Genomic DNA, 20,941 nt, shown 5'->3' on the forward strand with positions numbered 1-20,941 from the left:
GATAAATAGATAGATAGATAGATAGATAGATAGATAGATAGATAGATAGATAGATAGATAGATAGATCACAATGTAGTTCAAGCACACCCTGAGTTCATTCATAAATCTATCTACAGCAGGTAAGATATTGAACTTTCACTTTAATGCTCACGGCTTGAACCCTGCATAACAGATGTTTTCATTCAGACAATGGTTTACTCCAACAAAAGTATTATTTAAAAACATAAAATAAACACGTCACTGAAGGACTGACTCATTCTGAAACTGTGTCAAATTGTCCTTTTGCTGTTTTGGGATAAACTGATGTGTTAAAACCTGAAAACAATAAACATTTATTATAAATATTCCTTATTTACTTCTCATTATTCAACACAGGAGAGGTTTGTTTAACTCAAACACACAATTCCCATTTTCTCCAACTGTTTTCTTATAGTTTTGTTTAAAAAGATTCTGATGGTTTGGGGGGGGGGGGGTTGGTTTGGAGTTACATGTTTTTTCTCTGTGCATGTACATAAAATGTAAAAAAGAAAAAGAAAATGAGTCATTTTGCAGAACATGGTTTCCATCCATGGCCATCTGGACTGAAAGATTATGTCCACACATTACTCAGCAGGTATCTCTAGCGGAAAAAAAATGTTTCTTTTACATTTATGTGTGAAAATCTGTGGAGTAAATGTAATAAATGTTTGAGATGTTCTGAAGAGCTGCAGTGAAACTTGAATTAAAGCCATGAATTCACATTTAAAACCGTTTTTACAGGTATTTAATCCACCTCACAGTGACATTCACACATTACCTTCTTCTCCGTACTGATCGTAGATTTCTCTTTTCTTCGGATCACTCAGGACTTCGTACGCCTCTGCGATTTCTTTAAATTTCTCCTCGGCGGCTGCGGACTTGTTTTTGTCCGGATGCCATTTCAGCGCCTGTTTTCTGTAAGCTTTCTTTATGTCCTCTTCGGTGGCTCCTTTACAGATCCCCAGCGTCTTGTAGTAGTCTCTGCCCATTTTTCATGTGTTAAAAAGAAATAATAATCAGGGACGGGGGAGGATGAAATTAAAAGGGTGACAGTAAAAAGCTCCGGTGGAGATGCTCCCTCTGACTGGTTCCGAGTGTTTTTTTTTAACGCGACATTACCGAGAGATGAATAAATTTAAACGAATAATCAAAGCCGAGGAACTCTTCTATTAATTATCCGTGACTGGATGACAACCCTCTTTAAATAGCCACAGCCTCCCTCCCTCACAGAATCAAGCTACTCAGGTAATAATTCTACATCCGGTTTCCGCCAACATAACCTGTAAAAAACACAAAAAATTGCGAAAATGTAATTGTTTTTACAAAAATTGAGTTAAACTCTGTATTTTAGTACCTTGAATTTATTCCTATCGCATACCCAGAGCGTTACCAGATTGAAAATGAAAAAAAAAGGCTCAATATTGTTTTAAATAACAAATGTTGAAGTCAAATTAGCCAAGATGGCTGCCACAGCTAATGTTAGCAAATACAAAAATACCCACAACTCAGCCAACTTTACTAAAATTGAGCTACAATTTAAGGTTACGGAAATAAAATTAATAAATCAAATCAATGTCCATTGTAATATCAATTCGCTAAATGATCCAGTGGGATTTTTTTTTTAAACTTCAACATGTACAGTGGCGTTAGCCAAGATGGCCGCCACGGCTAACTTAGCTCAAAGCTAACTGGAAGGAAACAAACAAAAAATAAATAAAATGCTGATAACTCAATCAAATGAACAGATATTAAGCTAAAACTAAAGGTTGTACAAACTGAAATTGTTTAATGGTTTAGGTTTGTGTTTACTTAAAGTATTTTAAGATTTGATTAATCTTCCTGCTGGAGAAAAGAGAAACATTCACCAATGTTATTTATTTGTCATAAATTTTAAATATTTTTTTTTACATTTGCTTTACATATACATAATACGGAATACACATTGTAATTTAAAGAATATAAATGATACTTTAGCATTGTCACTAACTTCATTTGTAAAGAACTTGCTATTTTAGTCGGTTTTATTTTGAAATCCAGTTTTCGGTCTGGTATCACGCAACTTGACACATTTCAAACTGGAACCCAGCGGCTCTTTCTAGAACCTAATGCTGAAGCTCGTCATTCACTATAAATGGGTTCTGCTCACATGGTGCCCAGAACCTTTATTAACCTTTATTCCAGGAGAATAAGAATAAAAACAAATTCTTCAAGAGTTTGAAGCATTTATTACAACCAGAAGAGTAAATACAAAGTAAAAACATGCATTTTAACTGGAATTTCTTTTTGGATGCAAATAATCCTTACTGATGGTGCTTTTAACCCAGCCATAATAAGTATTTGGATGACTACAGATTTAAAAAAATGTGTTTATCAAGTGTCATACTTTAATAATCAGCACACCTATTGATTAATACTCTCCTTGGTTTTGGCCTCCATTTGGGTCTTACTAGAACCATCAGTGACAACATTATTGACTCTCAGACAACAGTTTATGACTGAATTATTATCCTGGTCAGTTAATATTATGTGTCATTTTTGAAATACAACTCATTTAGTCTCATCATCTGCCGAAGCACTTCGCGACTGTCGGTATCGATGCTGCTGCATGGGGCTCATTTGAGTCACAGGATCCCCCCTCTTGGCCTGGGGCCTTTCTCTTTATGTGACATATATAAGCATTAGTCTCAGTGTGGTATGGGATAGTGGACAGGAGGCTGAACACAGGAGATCACCACGTCTCAAGCTTGATGATAATACATTTAGGACACCCAAGGTGATTGTTGATGGCAAAGAGGAGGCGATGGATGATAGTACGAGTACCTGAGAGAGAAAGGGGAGGTTTGAAAATGTTAAAAGTTTTTTTTTTGGAGGGATTTTAATGTTCAGGATTAGAAAAAGTTTGTTAGTGAGACATACGCTGCGTTGGACAGAGGAGGGTTAGTGGACAGATTGGACACAGGATGGAGCAGGACAAGAGAAAGATCACGGATCCAATAAAGCCCAGTTATATAAATTTAGGGGTTGTATTTTTTTCCATAATGTGACCACATCATTGCCAAATTACCTGATTTTATACATCTTGGGTTAAAAACTGTCTTTGAGGAACAGAATGTCCAGGACTTGCAGTGAGGTTCTCCTGCAGCCACAGCGCCCCCTGCTGGCAGTTCTTTTTAAATCCTCTGCTCTGCATTGGATCTGCAGATGAGTCAGCGACTGTGGCTGACAGACATGCATTTATCCTCTCATTTATCAAGCTTTGTTTCATCATTTTCACATCCCAAAAGCCCTAAACATTGCTTTTTCGAAACATGGATCAGTTCCATGGATTATTTGTCAAACTGGACCAGAACAAGGACGGCTTCGTATCAGTGGCAGAACTCCACGAAGAGATGAAGAAACATGGGATCATTTCAGCAGATGGGAAGGCCCAGGTAAGATTTCAGCTCGTGTTTAATCTCCCCGTATTGTTAAATTAAAATTGTTTAATAAAAGAGTTATTTTCCTTTAGAAGATTATCAGTTCTTATGACAAAGATAACGATGGCCTGCTGGATTATAAAGAGTTTCTCAGCTACATGAGGGACCGAGAGAAGAAGTGGAAAATTCACTTTCATGACCTTGATAAGAACAACTGTGGTGAGTGATAAAAATATTTTTATTAATTGAAAATGTCCCATTTTCCCAGGAAATGTTGCACAGCTTTATTAACATTTGCATCTCTTGTTATGTCTTGTTGGGTTGTTATCAATTCTTCCCAAAATTCAAATAAAGTTAATTCTTTATGAAGTCATGCGGGGAAGGATTTAGACAGAAACATAAAGGTTGTTTATGGTACACATAAACATCACACTCTGGTGACCTTTGCACTCGTGCAGAAAGTGTAAGCAGCTGACAGGAAGTCAGAGGTCGATCAGAACGCACCTGTGTTTTATTAATTCTGTGTATTTCTTCTTTAATCAGGGGTGATTGGCCAGGACGACATCATAAGCTTGTTTAAGGAGTTAGGAGTGGTCATTTCAAAGCCGAATGCAAATAAAATTATACAAATGTAAGAGTTTTTTGCCCTTTACCTCTTGGATTTATTGTTCTACTTCAAATAATACACAACTAATACAATGTTGCAGGTGAAAACATATAAAAAGTACTGCCTTAATTAACATATTTATCACGCCTGTCATGCATCATGTATTAGTGTTGGTAATTATAAATAAATAAATAAATAAATAAATAAATAAATAAATAAATGAATAATAGAAACTGGTTTATAATTTTACATTTTTTATTCAACCAAAACAAACCCAAAACAAAATGTTATATTTAATAAACCAAATAATTTGTATTTTCTGCAGAAGTGCAGCATAAAACTTAGAGCTGAAATCTGCTGAAGAAGCTAAAATAAGCTAAAGACTAGCTAAAAGTCAAAATGAACAAAATGGTAGATAAACACTAAAAGTAGCTAAAAGTTAACTATGGACCAAAACAACAAAAATGTTAGATAAAAACAAAATGACTAAAAGATAGCTAAAAGCCAAAAGTAGCTAAATGCTAGCTAAAAAATATTCACATAAAATCTAGCTAAAAGGGACAAAATGTTACCTCAAATATAAACATAGCAAAGCGTTAGCTAAAGAACATGCTACTAAAATACTCAACGTGTTTGATAAAAGCTAAAAGTTGCAAGAAGGCTGAATGTGTCAAAAACGCTGGGTGAAAACAACAAAATATTAGCTAAATGCTAAAAGTACCAACATGCTGCTAAAAAGAAACTAAAGCTAAAAGGAACAAAATGCTGAAGGCTAAATCAATTAAACTATAGCTAAAAGCAGCAAAATATTAGCTAAAAGGTCAAATTAAAATGCTAGAAGAAGCCAAAGTTTAGGTAAAAGTTGCAGAACRGCTAAAATCTTGAAGTATCAGAACAGTAGCTAGTTTGCTGCTGCTGATTTTAAAGAAAATAATGTTTTTGAAGTAAGTGAGGATCTTAGATTTTATGTAAGGTGAATATTTGTAAATAAAAGCTGAATACTTTGATTAAACTTAAAGTCACAGCATTAATCTCCTGAATGTTTTGATGCATAAACTGTTGAAATATAACAAAGTATAAATAAGTTGTTAGTCATTGTAAAAAAAACAGGAAAGCAGTCAGAACGCTGTATCACATTTAACCATTTAAAAATCTGCAACATTCTATTATAAAGTGATAAATCTGCAGATACAACAGAGTAAATAACTGATCTGTGTCCCAAACAGAAGCTTCTTAGAGTTTTCATGTGTTTCTTAAGTTTTTACTGATTTATTCAGGCGTCGCGTTCAGATGCTGATGTTTTGATGCACAATGTTGTTTTGTTTGTTTTCTCCAGGATGGATAAGGACAGCTCCATGACGGTGGACTGGGATGAGTTTCTGCACCACATCATCCTAAACCCCGTAGACGACATCGGAGAGCTTGTTTCCTCCTGGAAACACAAACTGGTAGTTTATTTACAACACAACAAATAAATAAAACTAACACATCTAAGCTGATGAAGGGACTCTCTGCGCCTGCAGGTGTTTGATGTGGGGGAGAGTCGAGCGACGCCCGTCGAGTTCCCTGACGACGGGTCTGGCTTTGGTGCTTGGAGGACCTTTGTCCTGGCAGCGGGTCTTGCTGACGCTGTGTCCAGAACCGCGACAGCTCCCATAGACCGGCTGAAAACTCAGCTCCAGGTCCGGCTGCATTCTACCCTCTGGACTAACTGTTTACCTCACAGATCTGTAAATATAAACGTGAGAATTTGCAGTAAGACACCACGGAAACACAAAGACGTGTCGGACACTTCCAGCTTGTAAGAGAGGATAGTTTTTAGTTAGTTTGGGTTAAATGGCATAAAAATAGAAGTTTTACACGTGAACTTTTTAGTGCACTTAAAGTGACCTGATCAGTCTGCTAAAGGTCTCTAATGTTAGTGAAATGCTAATCCGCTAAATGAGAAGCTAGTTGCGGTTCAGTGGAACTGCAGTTTGATAACCCTGATGTTTCCTGTCTGCTCCGCAGGTTCAAGGATCCGGGGCTATTTCCCGAGGCTTCCAGGAGCTGAAGGCCGGCGGTTTGCGCTCCATGTGGCAGGGCAACGCCGTCAACGTCCTGAAAGGAACGCCACAGTCCACGCTGCAGTGTCTCATCTACGCTCAGGTGAAACACTGCTTCTCCTCAGAGTGATTCACCAAATGACTCCGTGTTTGACAAACTCTCTTCATCCAGATGAAGGTTTACACCCAAAACCGAAGTCAGGACACCCTGACGGTGCAGCAGCGTTTCGGTCTGGGCTGCATCTCCGGAGCTGTCGCCCACGCCGTCTTTTACCCCTTAGAGGTATCAGAAACCAGAGGCAGGTCTGAGCAGCTTCAGGATTTCCGTCCTAATCTGCGTTCTGGTTTGTTTTCAGCKGCTCTTTGCCTCCTCTCCTCTGCACCGCAGGTGTTGAAGGTGAGGCTGAACCTGCAGCAGGCCGGCACGTACCGCGGCGTGGTGGCGTGCGCCCACTCCGTTTACAAACACGAGGCTCTGTCGTCCTTTTACCGAGGCTTCAAACCCAGCATCCTCTGCATGATTCCGTACGCAGGCGTGGAGTGTGCCGTTCATCAGGTGAGCCACACCAGACTCCACAAAGTTTAAAAATCAATATTTCGTTTGTAAAAAAAACCTTTTTCTTCCTCTTCATTTCAGTCCATTATGAACTGGGCCAGGAACCATCCCACCTACAGCACTGACTCCAAACTGTTTTTCTTCAGTTTTGTGGCATTTGCCTGCGGACAGATCAGTAGYTACCCTCTGGCGGTTATCCGAACTCAGCAGCAAGCGCAGGGTAACGTCTGTTTTCTTGATGACACATCATTTTTGAGAAGATATTCTGTTAAAGAGTCATCACGCTTTTAAATTTTTCCTTTTCACATTAACGTCCTTCAGTTTGGGTCTATATAAAGTAGAACTGCAATGCTTTGGTCTGCATTCCTGATTATTGTAGCCCAACAAGCCCCTTTTCTGAGGTGCATCTGGGAGCTACTCGTTTTGGTGCTGTCTCTTTAAATACAAATGAGGCTCTTCTTTAAAATGATAGTAAAAAAATCGACCAGACAAACCCTTCTATCCCTTTAAGTTAATTCAGAGTTAATCTCATCATCTTTTRTCCTGTTTTCCAGCTTTCAGCTCTGAGTCCCGTCCAGCCTCAGGTGTGTTACCAGGACTTTCTGAGATTTACGAGCGGAACGGATTCAGAGGATATTATAACGGCATGGGAGCCAGCTTCGTCCGAGCRATTCCATGCGCGCTGATAAACTACACTCTCACAAAACAATTTGAAAATTTGTTTTCTTCAATCGCGTCTTAAAAATGTCAAGRATTCTGAAAATACACTGAAGCAAGTCTGGCTTTTATTTTTATTTTGACCTTTACGTCTGTGAAAACCAACACAACGATCTGAAAATGCACAGTTGACTTAGATGTGACAAAATCCCTGAGATGCTCTTTGTATATATGTATCTATGTATGTTCTGTTGTTGTGTGTTAAACTTTATTTATTAAAAACAATTTCTGTTGTGTGTGTTTTTTCTTTTAGTTATGAATAATTGCACAAGGCGTTTTCAGTATTTTTTTAAAGTGGTGTCGTTATTCATTCAAGCTCTCTTAAAAACAATTTTTAGGAACTTTGGCCCTATTTTTCCCCTTTATTTATTTATTTATTTATTTATTTATTTATTTATTTATTTAGCACTACAAGGACCCTATCGATATTCAGCATAAGAGTATATTTTTGGAGAAAAAAATAATTTAAATCTCATAAAGTAATATAAAAAGAGATTTAGTAGTAAGTTATTTTGCCAAGGCAGTGTTCTCGCGATATAGCACGTTTCATCGCGARATTTCATGTCGCCATCGTCGGTAAATGAAAGCCTCCATCTTAGAGCGCGACGGAGAAACCAGCAGAGATGGCAGACTACAGCAGCGTGGCTCCCCCGTCCTCTAACGCTGGTGGTGGGATGAACGATGCTTTCAAAGACGCTCTGCAGCGAGCGAGACAGGTAAAAAAAAAAAGGGAAAACACAGCCTGTTCTGTGAACTCATATAGACTCCGAGTTGCAAAGAAGAGGACGAGTTTAGTTTAATTTGCCGCTGAGGAAAGATCACAACTGGCTAAAGCTAAAGCTAGCTCAAGATGATGACTAACGCAACGCCACACTGCTTAATAAAACCAGATGGGATTATTTGGGCGACACTAGCTTGAGTCATAAAATCAAATACGTGTACCTTAATTATCAGCACAAACTAATTCCTTTAAAATAAATAAAACGGACTCCTTAAAGTTAATCTTAAAGCGATCCTTTGTTGGTCCGACTTCCGGACATGATGTAGGCCGCAGGCGGCGTGCCTTGTCAAACTCTCCAAACCTGAAACGCCGATAATGATTTTAAATCCGGTGTTTTCTTTTTTGTCTTTTCATGCGAAGATCGCAGCCAAAATCGGCGGAGATGGCGTGGCGGCACCTCCGACCAACGAGTTCGGCTACGGAGGCCAGAAAAGGCCCCTGGAGGACGCTGGTGGGTATTTTCCCATGCCTAACCTGAATATCGGTCAGTGGCTCCAAATCCATCCCCGTGCTAGTTGTCATACTTAATACTTGTCTGTGTGTTTACTTTTGCACCGATTGCTTTGGCTCACCTGTGTTATAAGAATTCTAACCCAATATTACGGCTTAACACAAAGTTACTAACGTGAACTTTGATTTCTAATAATTATGTTTATGTAATATACTGGCAGTGGCATGTTTGTATAATGTTCTTGTGTTTTTGCAGCTGCTTAGAATCATTGTCTGACTGTAAATGTCTTTTTAAGTTGTCATTTAGAGACCAAATATGTGATTCAAGATTGTGGGAAAGGGTTAAAAGCTTTTTAGGGAGCATCACTTTAAAAGAAAAGGGTGTGAGTGTTAGAGTACAACACTAGCCATGAACATATTGTTTTATTTCTCTTTGCTAGATGCAACAAAAACAAAGGGAAGTAAATTTGTATTATTATGGGTAAAGACCAATGTAGTTTATAGTACTCAAAGAGAGAAAAAAGATTATTTTGCCAACGTTTCTGACCTTTGGAGTTATGAAAACATGACGGGATGAAGGCTGCTCCCATGAAAATCATGGGCTATGATAAAATAAAAAGATTGCTCATTTTTTCTTAAACTGAAAGTGAAACTAAGAGTAGCCATAATCATCTTTTAATGAGCTTGAAAAGGAGTAGAACTGGATTGTCAAGTTCTCTTTTATGGGAGAGTGAAGATAAAATAGGAGTATAATTTATTTGCTTATGCATTTTTTAATGTAAACATTTTTAAGTAAATCCCACACATTTTTAATATTTGTACAATTTATTTTCTCAGGTTAAAGAATATTAGTTATGTCTTAAATCTGTAATTAATTTGTTTTATTTTGTCCTCTTGTCACAGATCAACCAGAGACGAAGAAAGTGGCTACAAACGATGGTAATGATGCTTTTCATAAGCAGCTAATCTGAGTATTTAATAAGTTTTATGTTTTGTTCAACATAATGTTTTTCTGTTTTCAGCCTTTGCAGCAATGGGAGCTATGGGTGGCCCCCAAAGGTAAACTGAAACATTTGTTTACAATCGCACGTTGTATTGTTGTGTGTTGGCTTCACGTTGACRATGCTCTCATCATTTCCAGATCAACGTCAGAAGAATTCAAGGTTCCTGATGGGATGGTTGGATTCAGTGAGTTTTTACATTGTAGTTAAACAGTAATTCTTGTTTTGGTTATTTCATGCTTAATGTTTTAAACCTTTTTTTTTATTTTTAGTTATCGGAAGAGGAGGCGAGCAAATCTCACGGATCCAGCAGGAGTCTGGGTGTAAAATACAAATTGCCCCTGGTAAGTTTGGGTTTAGTGGTTTTTCATTTAGAGGCTTTAAAGCTGTGTTTCCATGTGGATCATCTTCATGATGATTTAAAAATATCTATCAGTGGGAGTGGCCTCCTAATGTTTACAGATCCTCCTTTGTATCTTTGTATTATTCAGATAGTGGTGGGATGCCAGATCGGTCTGTCACACTAACAGGGGGTCCAGATTCAATCCAGTAAGTGTTAACACCTTTTCCAATGTGCTGAAATTAACKTGTATGTTATTTTTGTAACACATGTTTAGAAACCCTTAAAACTCAAATTACTGTACGAGTTAAAAATGTTTTATTCCTCCAYCACCTCCAGGACTGCAAAGAGGTTACTGACAGAAATAGTTGAGAAGGGACGTCCGGCCCCAGTSTTCCACCACAACGACGGCCCAGGAATGACGGTTCAGGAACTCATGGTGCCGGCTTCTAAAGCTGGTCTCGTCATCGGAAAGGGGGGAGAAACCATCAAAAGCCTTCAGGTGAGTGAGTGGTCCGAGGATGAGGCTGGTAATACCGGGTTTGTGCAGGGTCTTAAAAAGTCTAAAATTTGAAAATCTAAATTTTAGGCCTAAAAAAAGTCTTAAGGGCTCGACACACGGGGAGCGACAAACTACAGCGATTAACGGCTGTCATCGCAGCCAGGGTGAAACCCGACACACGGGACACGATAGTGATCACAGCGTTGCGAATCGCGCTCTCAGGTCGCTTGTCTTCACAAAATTTGATTGGTTCTTGACTCTGAAGGYGGGTGTGCATTGCGGACGTGTAAACTAAACAAATCCTGCGATGCTAATGATATTGAAAAACAAACACACATGAGGAAAAACTTACCATAAACTTCACCCTGGTGCCAATTAATTCCCACAAAGCTTTTTAGTAATCACTTGGTGAAAGTGTTAGCTAACTGCAGTGTGTAGCATACTCTCCTCTCATTGGTCAGTCAATGAAACCCTCGCTGATTGGTTGTACGCTAAGCGACAGCGACAAAGTTGAACATTTTTCAACTTTCATATGTCGCGTCGCAAGCTCGCGTGTGCACGTCTACTTGTACCAGCGTGACATTTCACATGCACTATTTTCGCCGGTCGCTTAGCTGGAGGAGGGCAAGCGATTGTCGCCTCACCGCACAGGCTCCATAGGAAATGAATGGAGAGCGAGCGACGTCGCCTCCCGTGTGTCGAACCTTTTAAAAATACTCAGATTTTCATCCAAGGTCTTAAATTTAATTTTGTCATGTCTTAATTTTTTTTACTTTCAATCATTCCCGAGAAGTGTTGGCAGCATAAATGAACAGATTAAAGCACCGTAAGCAAGAGGTTGATGCGATCTGGCTTCATGAAGTGCTTAGTTCGCTACCGGTCTTTGTACACCTTAGCCGTGATAGCAATAAAAGGTTTCTATGTTAAAATTTCTGGGACCATTTTTACGTTTCTGTTAATGTGTCGATTTGGTCTTGAATGTCATTCCTAACGCTCTTTAAAAGGTCTTAAATTTAACTTACTGAAACCTGCATGAACGCTGGTAATAAGAGTGACTTTAATACAGAACACGCCAAACTGATTGTTGTGTTTCATCCCAGGAGCGAGCCGGGGTCAAGATGGTCATGATCCAAGACGGACCTCAGAACACAGGCGCAGACAAGCCGCTCCGCATTTCAGGAGATCCCTTTAAAGTCCAGGTCAGTCTTCATGCAGCTTATTTACCTTTTTTTTTTATATAACTCTTCCAAGTCCTGTAAAGGAAGCTGTTGTCTAGATGTAATTAGTCTTTTCTTCTGCAGCAAGCCAAAGAGATGGTGCTGGAGCTGATCAGAGACCAGAGCTTCAGGGAGCAGAGGGGCGAGTACGGTTCACGGGTCGGAGGAGGAGGAGGAGGAGGAGGAGACAGTTTAGACGTGAGTGGTTGATTAATTACATCGTTTGATTAGTTTGGCCACAGCCGTTCGATTCTTATTTTATTGATTTATTTTTGTCATCTCAGGTTCCAGTTCCACGGTTCGCTGTCGGAATTGTTATTGGCAGAAACGGAGAAATGATCAAGAAAATCCAGAACGACACGGGCGTCCGAATTCAGTTTAAACCAGGTGAGCAGAGGCTGAAAGCTAGCTGAGGTGTTTGGTCTGTGATGAAAACTCATGCACCACGCTGACAAGCTGATGGATAACCATTACCACAACAAATCTGAGACCTGAACACAGTTCAATTCTATATTATTTTAAAAGAATGATGGTAAATGACGCTGGGGTTTAGAGAGGAAAACTAAGTGTTGTTTTGGCTCCAGACGATGGCACCACGCCCGAAAGGATAGCACAGATCATGGGTCCACCAGACCAGACTCAGCACGCGGCAGAGATCATCTCCGACCTGCTGAGGAGCGTTCAGACTGGAGGACCCCCGGGACACGGGGGCGGCAGAGGGCGCGGTCGTGGGCAGGGCAACTGGAACATGGGTCCTCCAGGCGGCCTGCAGGAGTTCACCTTCACAGTCCCGACCATGAAGACGGGTCTGATCATCGGAAAAGGCAAGTGGTAACATTTCAGACAAACCAAACCAGTGCCTAACTTTAACCACTTCAGCCCCATGCCCCCAGTACCGGGGGCAAAGCAGCATTTCCCGTTTTCTATATACTTTAACTTCTGTTAACTTAAGATCTATAAGTTGAACCTGGACATGTTTGGTATCAATAGAAAGCTAAGAATCTTGGCTAAAAACTCATGGAAACTATATGTACGACCACAAAACACAGTTCAAATGACAGGCAGTTGAATCAGAAAGTAAACAAACTGTACAAAATGAGATTGTTGCAAATCTGTAAATACATTACATTTGTGTAAATACATTACAACAAATGTGTAAGGGAAAAAGTTTTGACATTTGTTTTTAAAGTAAGTCAAAGTTGATACCAAAAAATTTTGTAAAGTGTGTTGGAAGTTTTTTTTACTTGATTTAGAGTGAATATTATCCAACTGAAGTCGAATATAATTTCTCATTATTTTGTATAAAACATATGGTGACAAAATAAATGTTTGGATAATTTTTCAAAGGAACAAACATTCAAAAACAAGTCTTTTCAGACGGGTAACAAAAAAGAAATAACTTGCAATTAAAAACATTTATTAATGGGATCGATATGGTGCAGAATGACAAAATACTAAATAATTTCGTTACTAAAACCTCTAACTTTTCTCCAGTTCATTTTAGAAGCATGCATCTTTGCACATGTAATGTCCACAAGTGGATTTATGGTTTCCAAGAGTTTTTAGCCTGATTCATTATGGTTTTAAATGGGCTATATGCTGTCTAATGAAAAAATTATTCAGACGGGAGTGAAAAAAAAAAGTTCCATCTTCAATATCTCTAAATTAACAGCAGCTGTTTTAATACTTAATAAAATCTCTTAAAAGTTAGCTTAATTTTGATACCAAGATAATTTAAGTAGAGTCTTTAAATGCTGAGATCCACTCAGTTACATTTCTGCTTTTTGTTTCGAGCAAAAGCATCAAGAAAACCCCTTGGGCATTAAGAGGTTAAACCTAAAATTGGCATAAAACTGTTGATACCTAGGTGGTGAGACAATCAAAGGCATCAGCCAGCAGTCCGGAGCCAGGATCGAGCTGCAGAGGAACCCTCCACCCAACTCGGACCCCAACTTAAAGATGTTCACGGTCAGAGGCACCCCTCAGCAGATCGACTACGCCAGGCAGCTGGTGGAGGAGAAAATCGGGGTGAGATATTTAAAGTGTTATACCAAGTTATAATAGGTTGGTTTAACGTGACGTCACGATGCAGATGGAGGGCAGGAAGTGAAGTACTGGAGGGTCTACCGTCAGAAAATTACCCTTGTTTTCTTTAGTTTGTGCCTCTAATCGTTCTAACCAAGAATAGGAGGACGGGTGTTACTGACCAAAGATCATCAGACACAGCTGTTTAATGACTTTTTTTTTTTTGTCAGGGTCCAGTTACTCCAATTGGTGGCCCACATGGTCCTCCTGGGCCACATGGAGGACCAGGCCCACATGGTCCTCCGGGACCACCAGGTCCTCCTGGGGCCCCAATGGGACCGTACAACCCTGGACCATATAACCAGGGGCCTCCAGGACCACAGTAAGCTCAGTCAAATCTAAAATAATTACGAATGAATTAGGAAATGAACTGAACAGAGATGGGGTTTTTTTCTCGCTTCAGTGGTCCTCCTGCTCCATATCAGCCTCAGGGATGGGGCAACGGGTATCCACACTGGCAACAGGGACAACCTGATCCAAGTAAGTACCTGCCTGAATCAGCAAGAACGGCTCTCTGCAGTACATAGGGGGAGTTTCTTGTTGTGTGGGCGGAGTTTGAACTAACCATGATTGGTGGAGAGGTTGGGTGGGAAGGGTTTGGCAAAACCGATGTTGATCGGTTTGTCACGTCTTGTGCGGTTAGTTTAAAGATGAAGTAAAGGTGTGCTGTCCTCGCAACACATGACTGAGTGCAGGTAGATAGACCGTGAACAAGAAGTCCCTGCACAAGGCTTGCTTTTTGCATTTACTAAAGGCTTCTTGTATCGTCTTTAAATGTTTTTTTACTGAAATACACAGAAGACAAAAAACAAACATCAATTTGATGTGATTAGCTTAGTTTAACCTTGCCTAAACATGTGTGCTCTACAATAGCACCACAGTTCACTTAACTAAATTATTTCTAGCATGTTCAAATGGCTTTCTGATCACAATACTTAGCAAGACAAAAATCTTCTAAGGTGCAAACATTTAGTTATGAACAGTTTTTTACCTTTACTTTTCAACATGCTTGGCTTACTAGAAAATTTGTCAAAGATGGTATATTACAGTGAGAGCACTCACTCCTTACGTGCTGCATGTAGTACAATATGACGAACACTGTGATGTATCACTCTGACCCAACTTTTAAGCCCAAAAACAGTTTCTAACATGCATTAACTTTAAACAAAAGGCAGCACAAATGGTAATACTGGATTTACTGTGCACATATAATTTATTGACTGCTTACAGTTTAAAACAGGACAGTCTCAAAAAATATAATAGTAATCATAAATTATTATGATTAATAATAATCCATTAGTCTTATATAGTGCTTTTCGAGACCCTCAAAGATGCTTAACAATTTTCATATTGTGAACATGTATAGATTTATCGGCTTTAAATTTTAGTGTGGTTAGCTCCTCGCTGTCTAGTTATGGCTAAAATTAATATTCAAATTTAAAAAAGTCAATCTTTTTCATGGTGGGCAGAGCTGTTTTGACAGAGCCAGTTTGTTACGCTTCCCTCCACGTTTTCAAATTCTGTTCGGCTAGCTCCCTTCCTGTCTTATGACTAAAATTAATATATATATTGAAAAAATATAGACATTTTCTGGCTGTTTTTGACTTGCCTGCATGTCTTCAAATCCCAGCCGAAATTGTCAAACAGACCAATTGTGTCTCGACTCGGACAAACTCCTCCCACTTAGTGACTGAAGAGGCCCCTTCTCTGAATCAGAAGCATCGGTTTTGTATTCTTGTGTATTCTAACATCAAAACTCGTCTCGTCCAGATAAAGCAGCGGCCGACGCCAACGCTGCAGCGTGGGCGGCCTACTACGCTCAGTACGGCCAGCAGCCGCAGCCCCCGATGACGCCGACCGGCGGCGCCCCTGGCACGGCTCAGCCCAACGGCCAAGGTGTGTGCTGTTTGTGGAAGAGAAGGCGTAGTTGACTAGATTCAGCCTTGTTGAGACGGAGGGCAGTCTGGATTGTCCTCACCTTGAAAATGATCTTGCTTTGCAGGTGGAGGACAAGCCGCTGAGAATGATTCACTAATTGCAAGTGCTGTTTCTTTTTAACAGGTGACCCACAGGCTGCAGGTCCGAGTGGACAGACAGATTACACCAAGGCCTGGGAGGAATATTACAAGAAAATGGGTATATAAATGTAGTTTCAGTGTACACTCGTTTAACACAAGTCAGTCTAAACAGCCACAGGGGGAGGAGTCTGCTTCTTTTTCAGGTCTGGGTTATTTGTTGGCTTGCTGTTTGCTCAGTGTGCCTCTACTTGTTCTGACATTTTGATGCCTGTGCTGTTTAGACTCGGACTTTTTACTTATCTCCAGGACTGAGCTGCCGACACAGAATCACCCTCATGATGTTAGAGTTTCTCATTGTTGGCGATTTATCTGAACTGATGGCAGTTTTGAAATGTGTCACTCTTGTTTTTTTGCTGTTACTGACTGTGTACAAAAGTTGTGTAATTAGCTGGTTTTGATTTGGACCTTTATTGTGAGATGTGGTATTTTGTGTTTTCAACATTATTTGACATTTGGGCACATAAAAACATTTTGTTTTCTTTGCTTTTTACAGGTCAACAGAATCAGCCACCTCAGGACTACACTAAAGCCTGGGAGGAGTATTACAAGAAACAAGGTTGGTGTTGAAAATTATCTTCAATGTGTGCATTTAGGTAATTTGAATCTCCAAAATTTTTAATAACTGGCCACAATTCTAATAAAATAAGTTTACCGCTGTTGTAAAAACAAACATGTATGGGGTGGTTGGTTCTTCTTGCAGCCCTCTATAGTAGAGTCGCTGTTTTCACAACCGCCCAATAGAAAATCAGGAGGTTTCTGACTCACAACCCAAAGACATGGGTGGTGGGTTCGTTCCCCTTCTTACAGCGTTTTCTGTCTGTTGAGTGTGTTGGAGTATACACTGGATTAAATCTTGACTGATAGATGTTTTTCTGTAATAATATTTACTGTATTTATTTATGTACGATCTCATGTATAATACGACCCCTCTAAACTACCTCCAATTTCATACAGACTTCAAGATTTTTCAGCCGTTGCGGTCTTTATACATATCAGTTAAATGATCATTGGTCTGTTCATTTTATTTTAACAACATGTGTACTAAAAGGTATTTTGACAACAAATATATATCAGCTGTAGCAGCATCATATGAATTCTGGCATTTTACACTTAGTCCACCAGGAGGCGCCAACACAAAAGTCAGAGACTTCACATGAGATTTGGGCCATCTTTTGGGGGAAAAGCAGATTACTTCCTACTCGTGAGCGCCCCCTCTGGTGGGGAAACTTTTTTTTTAGGGATACAAACTTTTTCAGAACACCGGTAGACGGCAGGCATTACAGATGAACATGTGTTTGTTGTTGTTCCAGGAGCGGCCTGGTTACACGCTAATGTCATTAGTTTGTTTTCATTACTAAGGTGCAGGAATACTTTCCACCCCTTTTTTTACATCATGTCACCTGCTTGGATCTGTTATCTCGTTCTGAAGCACGGAGGAGTGTCAGAGTTATGCTCGTTTCAACTGCTTTTTACAAGGCGGTCTCATTTCCGGACTCAATAATTTTGTGAGTGAAGCCGATATTTCATTTAAAATATACTTAAGTAAAAATATTTATCAGAGTATAATACTACCCCCCAACTTTATGGATGATTTTATGGATTTAATTTTACGTATTATACTTGAATAAATACGGTAATAGTTTCTCATATAGAACTGGAATATTGGGTTGTGAGGGATATGTGGCGTACAGCTAAGCATGCAAACAGATGTGTTGTTTTTTGTATTGTTAGGACCCTGTATATGTGTACAGTTGAAGCGCAGTCAGTTGGATGTTTTCGTACACACTTATCCACCGTGCTGAGCTGTGAAACCCCTCCTACTGAGGGGAAAAACCGATAAAACTTCAATATTAGCTGTTACTTTGGCTCCACGGTTTTGTTTTATCTCCATGAGTTTTTGACCATTTGACTGTTTTTATGTCTGCTTCTGGGTACAACACTTTCTGGAAGTAGAGTAGTTGAAGCAAAATGCAGCGTCCAAGTGCAGAGGGGGGGTGGAAGACTCAGAAGTTGAACGAAATGATGCAATGTTTGTCAGGAAACTGCAACAATAAGTGCTGACTTCGGCAGTTTGGATGGAGATTTTAGAGGTCTGTAGTCAGTGATCTATCAGACAGTTGGAGAGGCTTGTGTTGTTGGATGAGAAAGAAAAACTCTTTATTTTTGGTAATTGTAGAGATTAAAAGATGTGGTCAGGTGTGCTCAATAAGACCAGACAATCTGCTACTTGAAGCATAAATGTGTCCAAAATAATGTTTCCCCACCAGAGGGTGCACCACAAAGGTGGAAAAATCTGAAGTCTGTTTAAAATTAAAAGCAGCATTATACACAACAATTAGATTTTTTTTTTAAACTGCTTTCTCAGCTCAGAAATAAGGCGTGGCATTGTTCTCCAATACGTGCACAAATACGGCACTTCCTGTAACTCTACGCCCCGGTTCTTGCTTTAAAACCAGTCCTGTGTGATCATATGTGAACAACCTCAGTGCAGATTGTTGGCTTTACCAACTGTTTGTTTTTGGGGGGTTTCTGACTCCGCAGGTCAAGCTGCGCCTCAGGCCGCACCAGCCGCTGCGGCACCGGCCGCCCAGCCCGGAGGCCAGCCGGACTACAGCGCCGCCTGGGCCGAGTACTACCGGCAGCAGGCTGCGTACTACGGCACGGCCAACCCTCAGGCCATGGGCGGAGCGCCACAAGCCCCTCAGGTACACCCCCCTCGTTAAGAATCTGCTCGTGTAGTCATTTTGTACCGTAACCCCCCTCCTTCCTCCGTCAGGGTTTTTACAGGGCTCCAGTGACGACGGCAGCCGTATAAACCTAACCGAACTTCTTTTCTTCCCCCTTTTTTTAGCTTTTTATTTTGGGAAGCTGAGTCCACTGTTTCTGCTGTTAACATGCAATGTATCTTCTATGTATTTCCTCTGCACAGGGCCAGTAATGTGAAGTGGACATAAAGTAAATGCTACATTGTCGAAACAAAATCCTTTGTTAAATGTTTGGATGCAGACGCCTTGATGAAGATCTTAAATTTCCTTGGTTTGAAAGTGTTTCACATAGATGGCAGATTACCCGGCGAACACGTCCTCTTTGATTTATTTCTTCTGTTATTTCTTTTGTTTTTGTTGTTTGTTTTTTTTTTTCTTGTAAATGCTATGTTTTTAGTGAGGTAATATACATATGGTCATTCCAGCCCTGTATCTACATCAAATGTGGTTAGAACTCATGTTTAATAATAAACTGTAGACATTACCATGTAAATCATCTCAGTTTTAAAAATGATATTGCCTGTTGTGTTTTTGCAATAAAACAAACTGAAACCTCCTGTGTTGGTAAGTTGGGGTGGTCCGATTCTAAAAAAAGAAAAAAAAGGGTTGAAATCGATGTTTTGTTTGACCTGTTTTTGGGGGAGGAGCTTGGGGAACGTAGCGTGGAAGTTGTGCTGTCCTGTCTCTCTCCAACYGTTTATAAGGCTCGTAGAAACCCGGTGCGCGCGGTGATCCGGAACGGTTCCTGTTTCTCCCTGACATTGCTGATTGTAGCAGTAGACACATGTTTTTGGTATCATGCATTAACTGCGTTGATGTGGCTCTCTTCTTTTTCTTTTTTTTATATTTGCCCTGGTCATTGTTGAGCTAGAATGCACTGTATTCTGATTTTGTTTTTGCCTTGATAGTCACTTCCTCCTCCACAGGCAAGTGTAGGAAAAAAAAAGGCGGTAAGCAGGTATTTTTGACGTACCTCAGAAAATGTGGTTTCAAGAAATGTTGCATATTTTTTTTTAGTGTTATATCTATATTTTGTGCTGTTCTTCTTTCAGGACAGTCAGGTAAATTGATAAAAATGTATTGAAACAATTGCTTTTATTCAAGCTGTATGTAGGTATAAAATGTTTTTTTAATATAAAAACATTGCAAAAAGTCATTTTTGCTGTGCCCATTCTGTTAGTGTTTATCCCGTATAAAAACGTAGATGTCGGGGGTGGCTAAGCAGCCTCTTCATCCATCAGTTGAACCCTCCTGTAATGTAAGTACAAGAAAACACGCCTTTTTTGATGCTTATAAACTGCAAAAATGTAGTATTTTGTCAAATTGCCAATTTCCCCCTGCTTTTTTTTTATTTTTAAATTCTTGGGTAAGTATAAATGTGAGGAGAGGCGCTGAGATGAATTCTTGTACCACATGTTTCTGAGACTTACTGATGTAGATTGTTGTTAGCTGCAGGTTTAAATGTTTATACTCTTACACTGCTGGTTGAACTGTTTCTTTTAGGGGTCTGGTTTCTGCGTTCTGGATATCTGCCGCTCATGTTTATATAAAAACGTATTKCATAACTCCCGGTTTAGCATGCCTAGGCTGTTTTTATTGCTCTTTACATGTCCCATATAAGCATGTGGAATGATAGTTGATTCATTTTGTTCTGATGGGTGGGGGGAAGTGACAGGGACATGATCAGAAACGATATTTGACTGCATTGTTCACTGATGGCAAACAGTACGATATATATATATATCTGATCTTTGCAGTGTCATCCCAGACCTTGCACCTTAGGTTCTGCTGCAATAACACAGGTAAGCGAAACCTAAGGAAACGAGTGTTTTTACTGTTCAGTGATATGACTTATCTACATGCTTACCTGTGTTAAACGTGCCTCAATGCATTTATGCTTTGTAGTAAAGAAATGTCCAGGATTTTCACTCATGAGCAGCCCTTCAGTATGATTTCTCTGATTCATGAAATGCATGACGAGCTGTACTTTCCTTTTAAAAAGTGACTCAAAAAGTTGCATAAATGTAAATGTCACGCTGTGCGTACTTTTTGACAAAGGTCCTGTGGTAAGTCTCGTGCTTTTAGGTTGACACTGATGAAATGAAATGCATGCTATGCAAAACCTGTTGCCAGAAGTTAGCAATGTGCTCAAATGTTAGGTGGAGAGAAAAAGAAACACAAAATGTGGTGAAATATTGATATATTTTCTGTTGCTGTGGTGTGATTCTGCCCTGGAACGYGGTGCAGATCTGCTTATTGAAACGCTGCTGCCTTCTCGCTCACAGTGTTGGAGGATGCTGCAGGCTTAGGTGGTAAAATCAGGCCGTGTCGTAGTTTGTGCCCCCCTCTCCCCCCCCCCCCC

General features: G+C 39.8%; 3 protein-coding genes across 10 annotated transcripts in view; 2 read left to right on the forward strand and 1 right to left on the reverse strand.

Annotated features, from left to right (window-relative positions):
• dnajb4 (DnaJ heat shock protein family (Hsp40) member B4) overlaps window positions 1–1,257 on the reverse strand; it is a 7,441-nt gene extending 6,184 nt beyond the window's left edge. The window contains exon 1 of the mRNA XM_014012985.1: window positions 798–1,257. Within this exon, the coding sequence (XP_013868439.1) occupies window positions 798–1,008 (211 nt within the window). The 5' untranslated portion in view covers window positions 1,009–1,257. The remainder of the gene's footprint in view (window positions 1–797) is intronic.
• A 1,149-nt stretch (window positions 1,258–2,406) lies between these two features.
• slc25a24l (solute carrier family 25 member 24, like) lies at window positions 2,407–7,512 on the forward strand. Of its 3 annotated transcripts, XM_014012953.1 has the most exons (10): window positions 2,407–3,450; window positions 3,528–3,654; window positions 3,979–4,066; window positions 5,379–5,490; window positions 5,566–5,724; window positions 6,053–6,190; window positions 6,260–6,370; window positions 6,476–6,643; window positions 6,725–6,863; window positions 7,198–7,512. In XM_014012953.1, the coding sequence occupies exons 1-10, from the start codon at window positions 3,328–3,330 to the stop codon at window positions 7,383–7,385; spliced, it is 1,353 nt and encodes a 450-aa protein (XP_013868407.1). In that variant the 5' UTR covers window positions 2,407–3,327; the 3' UTR covers window positions 7,386–7,512. The 3 variants fall into 3 exon arrangements, with proteins under 3 accessions (XP_013868407.1, XP_013868406.1, XP_013868408.1); XM_014012952.1 differs by having other exon boundaries at window positions 6,260–6,643; XM_014012954.1 differs by lacking the exons at window positions 2,407–3,450; window positions 3,979–4,066 and having other exon boundaries at window positions 3,567–3,654; window positions 6,260–6,643.
• A 438-nt stretch (window positions 7,513–7,950) lies between these two features.
• Window positions 7,951–19,136, forward strand: fubp1 (far upstream element (FUSE) binding protein 1). 6 transcript variants are annotated; one of them, XM_014012986.1, is made up of 20 exons: window positions 7,951–8,076; window positions 8,502–8,625; window positions 9,495–9,530; window positions 9,614–9,650; window positions 9,733–9,779; window positions 9,865–9,936; window positions 10,084–10,141; window positions 10,272–10,434; window positions 11,535–11,633; window positions 11,736–11,849; window positions 11,936–12,038; window positions 12,236–12,475; window positions 13,519–13,679; window positions 13,907–14,058; window positions 14,140–14,216; window positions 15,507–15,632; window positions 15,798–15,872; window positions 16,308–16,370; window positions 18,347–18,519; window positions 18,744–19,136. In XM_014012986.1, exons 1-20 carry the CDS (start codon window positions 7,984–7,986, stop codon window positions 18,750–18,752), a joined length of 2,022 nt encoding a protein of 673 aa, XP_013868440.1. In that variant the 5' UTR covers window positions 7,951–7,983; the 3' UTR covers window positions 18,753–19,136. The 6 variants fall into 6 exon arrangements, with proteins under 6 accessions (XP_013868440.1, XP_013868441.1, XP_013868442.1 ...); XM_014012987.1 differs by having other exon boundaries at window positions 18,356–18,519; XM_014012988.1 differs by having other exon boundaries at window positions 7,952–8,076; window positions 8,502–8,592.
• The last annotated feature ends 1,805 nt before the right edge of the window (window positions 19,137–20,941 follow it).

This window comes from Austrofundulus limnaeus, unplaced genomic scaffold (assembly GCF_001266775.1).
Source record: "Austrofundulus limnaeus strain Quisiro unplaced genomic scaffold, Austrofundulus_limnaeus-1.0 Scaffold97, whole genome shotgun sequence".
Classification (NCBI taxonomy): domain Eukaryota; kingdom Metazoa; phylum Chordata; class Actinopteri; order Cyprinodontiformes; family Rivulidae; genus Austrofundulus; species Austrofundulus limnaeus.